The 3,632-nt window shown below is 47.4% G+C and overlaps 1 protein-coding gene across 1 annotated transcript; it reads left to right on the forward strand.

Moving 5' to 3' along the window:
* Window positions 1-277: 277 nt before the first annotated feature.
* On the forward strand, window positions 278-3,430 carry LOC117834143 (alcohol dehydrogenase 2). Its single transcript, XM_034713770.2, has 10 exons — window positions 278-581; window positions 704-840; window positions 947-993; window positions 1,638-1,963; window positions 2,052-2,134; window positions 2,243-2,318; window positions 2,420-2,481; window positions 2,570-2,665; window positions 2,758-2,919; window positions 3,030-3,430. Exons 1-10 carry the CDS (start codon window positions 548-550, stop codon window positions 3,144-3,146), a joined length of 1,140 nt encoding a protein of 379 aa, XP_034569661.1. The 5' UTR covers window positions 278-547; the 3' UTR covers window positions 3,147-3,430.
* The last annotated feature ends 202 nt before the right edge of the window (window positions 3,431-3,632 follow it).

Below are 3,632 nucleotides of genomic sequence, written 5' to 3' on the forward strand. Positions count from 1 at the left end.
ATCCAGTACAATTTTTGCATGTGTTTATGGTAAAATCTTGTGACGCGAATGTCAAACTTCTATGAGTAAAGTAAAGAAACGGACAAAATGCTATTGCCCATCGACGGCCGTGATCACACAGCAGGTAACCATCATTTGTCCACTCCGCTGGAAAATGGAAACAGGGGAACCAAGAAACCGCCGGGGGCCGAAACCGGCGGGCGCGCGGCGGGGCCGGCCCGGCCTCGATCGCGGAGGCGCCGGAATACGGAAAGCAGCGGTGGCCTCTCCGGTCCCCGGTATCTCTTTCTCCCGTGACTAAAAAAATCCGAGCCTTTCTTCCTCCCTGCGCCGCTCCAGCCAGTGCAGCTGCTCGCAACCGTGTCAGCCAATCACCACTATATAAACCGCCCTCCTCCCCCGCTTTCTTCCTCACCAACACATCATCAGCCAAGTGTAAAGGGGTGCAAAGAAGCAGTAGCGAGAGGGTTCCGTTCTCGTGTTCTTGGAGTGATCCATCGAGCTGTTGTTTCTTTTGGAGACGGAGGGAGACTGTGAGAGAGCGTCAATGGCGACCGCCGGGAAAGTGATCAAGTGCAAAGGTCAGTCTGCTTCCACCTCTTGCTTTCTGCTTCTGTCAGAAACTCAGAATATAACAGCCACAAAGATCAAGCGATTGATGGTGTCAGTTAAATTGGTTCTGATTTGGGTCTGCTGGTTGCAGCCGCGGTGGCATGGGAGGCCGGCAAGCCGCTGTCGATCGAGGAGGTGGAGGTGGCGCCGCCGCAGGCCATGGAGGTGCGCGTCAAGATCCTCTACACCGCGCTCTGCCACACCGACGTCTACTTCTGGGAGGCCAAGGTATCTTTTTCATGCATCGTCAAGTGTTTCTCGAGTTGCTAATGGTGATCGGAGACAGCGACAGCAAGGATCAGAGGCTGATTGACTTGGTTATGCTGCTGTGCAGGGGCAAACTCCGGTGTTCCCGAGGATCTTAGGACACGAAGCTGGAGGGTATGCTGTTACCTTCCTGCCTCTGTCTTGTTCTGCTGTTACTGTTCTAATTGTTCTTCATCATGCCTCTTCCACTGTTTTTTTATGTGCTAGGTGGAATCCGATGTGTGCTTCTGTGTCGTATTTGTCTTTAAAAAATTCTAGTTTTAGCGCCTCAATTGCTAGTTATAGTTAGTCAATCCGTTTCAAGTGCTGATTTGCCAGAGGATTTAAGATTGATTGCTAAAGAAAGCAAGTGTGCATATTTTACTGAACTGGTAGTATAAAGCAGTGAAGGCTCATGTGCAGATTCAGATAACAACGTCACACATGACACAAGCACACACAAACTGGCCTTCTAGGATAATATTTAATTACTTTCTTTATCTTCTGGATTAGGAAACTCTACTTCCATTGTTCATTTGTTTGTGCTTTCATCCTTTACAAGTACAAGCATATTATTCATTTCCTGACATATTTCAGTAGACTGGAGTATTTTGTACCAGAGTGTGACGAATTCTGTTGATACAGGATCATGTTGCCATTTTCATAAATACTATGCAAACTCTTAAATACTAGACTGGATTATTTCATAAGTACTATGCATACTCTTAGATAGATGAAATTTGTCTAATAAATCTTTTTCAAACTAATTTTGCTCTCAGCATTGTGGAGAGCGTTGGAGAGGGTGTGACCGAGCTTGCACCAGGCGACCATGTCCTCCCGGTGTTCACCGGTGAGTGCAAGGAGTGTGCTCACTGCAAGTCAGAGGAGAGCAACATGTGTGACCTCCTCAGGATCAATGTCGACAGAGGTGTGATGATCGGCGATGGGAAGTCCCGCTTCTCCATCAACGGGCAGCCTATTTTCCACTTTGTTGGGACATCCACCTTCAGCGAGTACACCGTCATCCATGTTGGGTGCCTTGCCAAGATCAACCCTGAGGCGCCTCTTGACAAAGTTTGTGTTCTCAGCTGTGGTATCTCAACAGGTAAGATGGCCTCTGATTCCATTATTTTTTCAGGGAGCAAAATCTTTTTGGATGCTTCTAGTTACTGAAACCTGATCATTTGGTGCAGGTCTTGGTGCAACACTCAATGTCGCAAAACCGGTGAAGGGTTCGACTGTGGCAATTTTCGGTCTTGGAGCTGTAGGCCTTGCTGTAAGTGTCAATCTTAAGATTTTTTTTTTGTCTTCTAAAAGAATTGCAGCTTGACAGAATATATGTGCTATAATTTTTGCTGATTGCTGTACGTTTTCTCATGATTAGGCCATGGAAGGTGCGAGGCTGGCTGGGGCATCAAGGATCATTGGTGTGGACCTGAACCCAGCAAAATATGAGCAAGGTATGACCTGCTGTTAGTGCTGTCAGCTCAATGGTACAATCGCAGTTTGGAATAAGGTTCCTGATGGTACACTGAACTTACCAACTTATCCCATTTTTCAGCTAAGAATTTTGGCTGCACTGACTTTGTGAACCCCAAGGACCACGACAAGCCAGTGCAAGAGGTGGGTTCTTTATCAGACTGATGGTGACCATTTGTTCCACTGCATGAGAACACTTGTATCTGATATCCACTGCTAATTGTTGTTCCAGGTGCTCATAGAGATGACCAATGGCGGCGTCGACCGCAGCGTGGAGTGCACTGGCAACGTCAACGCCATGATCTCTGCCTTCGAATGTGTTCACGATGTATATCCTCTGCCAACCCATAGTTGTGCAGTTATATAGCCATTCGCTTTAAAATGGAATCCTGAAAGGGGCTCTCTGAAATGCAAATGCAGGGCTGGGGTGTTGCCGTGCTGGTCGGTGTCCCGCACAGGGAGGACCAATTCAAGACCCACCCAATGAACTTCCTGAAAGAGAAGACTCTCAAGGGAACCTTTTTCGGCAACTACAAGCCCCGCACCGACCTGCCCAATGTCGTGGAGATGTACATGAAGAAGGTAATAACCATGAAATCGCCGAATTTAAGAGAACATGAATCCCGAAATCTTCATGGTTTCATGTGACATATTTCTGATGGATCAAACTTGTGGTGTTGGATCCTCTGTAGGAGCTCGAGGTGGAGAAGTTCATCACCCACAGTGTGCCGTTCTCCGAGATCAACACGGCCTTCGACCTGATGCTTAAGGGGGAGGGCCTGCGCTGCATCATGAGGATGGAGGACTAGAGCTTGATTGCCAGGAACCTCTCTTGGCAACTACTCTGTTGCATAAGAGAGGAGGACATCAGAAGTTGAAGGCGCTCCATTGTGAAGTAGTAATAATGTGGTCCTGAGAAACGTACATTGCCCACCCCTGTATTCTGTTTCACGGTTTCATCTTTATTGTCGGTGTGTGGTCACTGGTCAGGTTTCGGCTCTGAAAAAACAAAAGAAGTTTGTGGTCAGGTTTCAGAATCCCTGTAATTACCATTTTGCACAAAGATAATGAAGTGTTGTCAGTGTTGATGTTCCGGCCTTAAAGCCTTCATCCTAAATTGTAGTTTCATATGAGATTAGCTTGTGATCTTCCATGGAGGGAGGTGCCACGAGGAGTCTAGTCCAAACTCCAAAGCTCTGCTCAATACCCTCTTTGGCATTCTCTACTCAGGTCACTCCAAATGCAAAGTCAGGGGCGGATCCAGCCCACAAATTGACTGGAGAGTCTGCTATACA

This window comes from Setaria viridis, chromosome 8, assembly GCF_005286985.2.
Source record: "Setaria viridis chromosome 8, Setaria_viridis_v4.0, whole genome shotgun sequence".
NCBI classification, from domain to species: domain Eukaryota; kingdom Viridiplantae; phylum Streptophyta; class Magnoliopsida; order Poales; family Poaceae; genus Setaria; species Setaria viridis.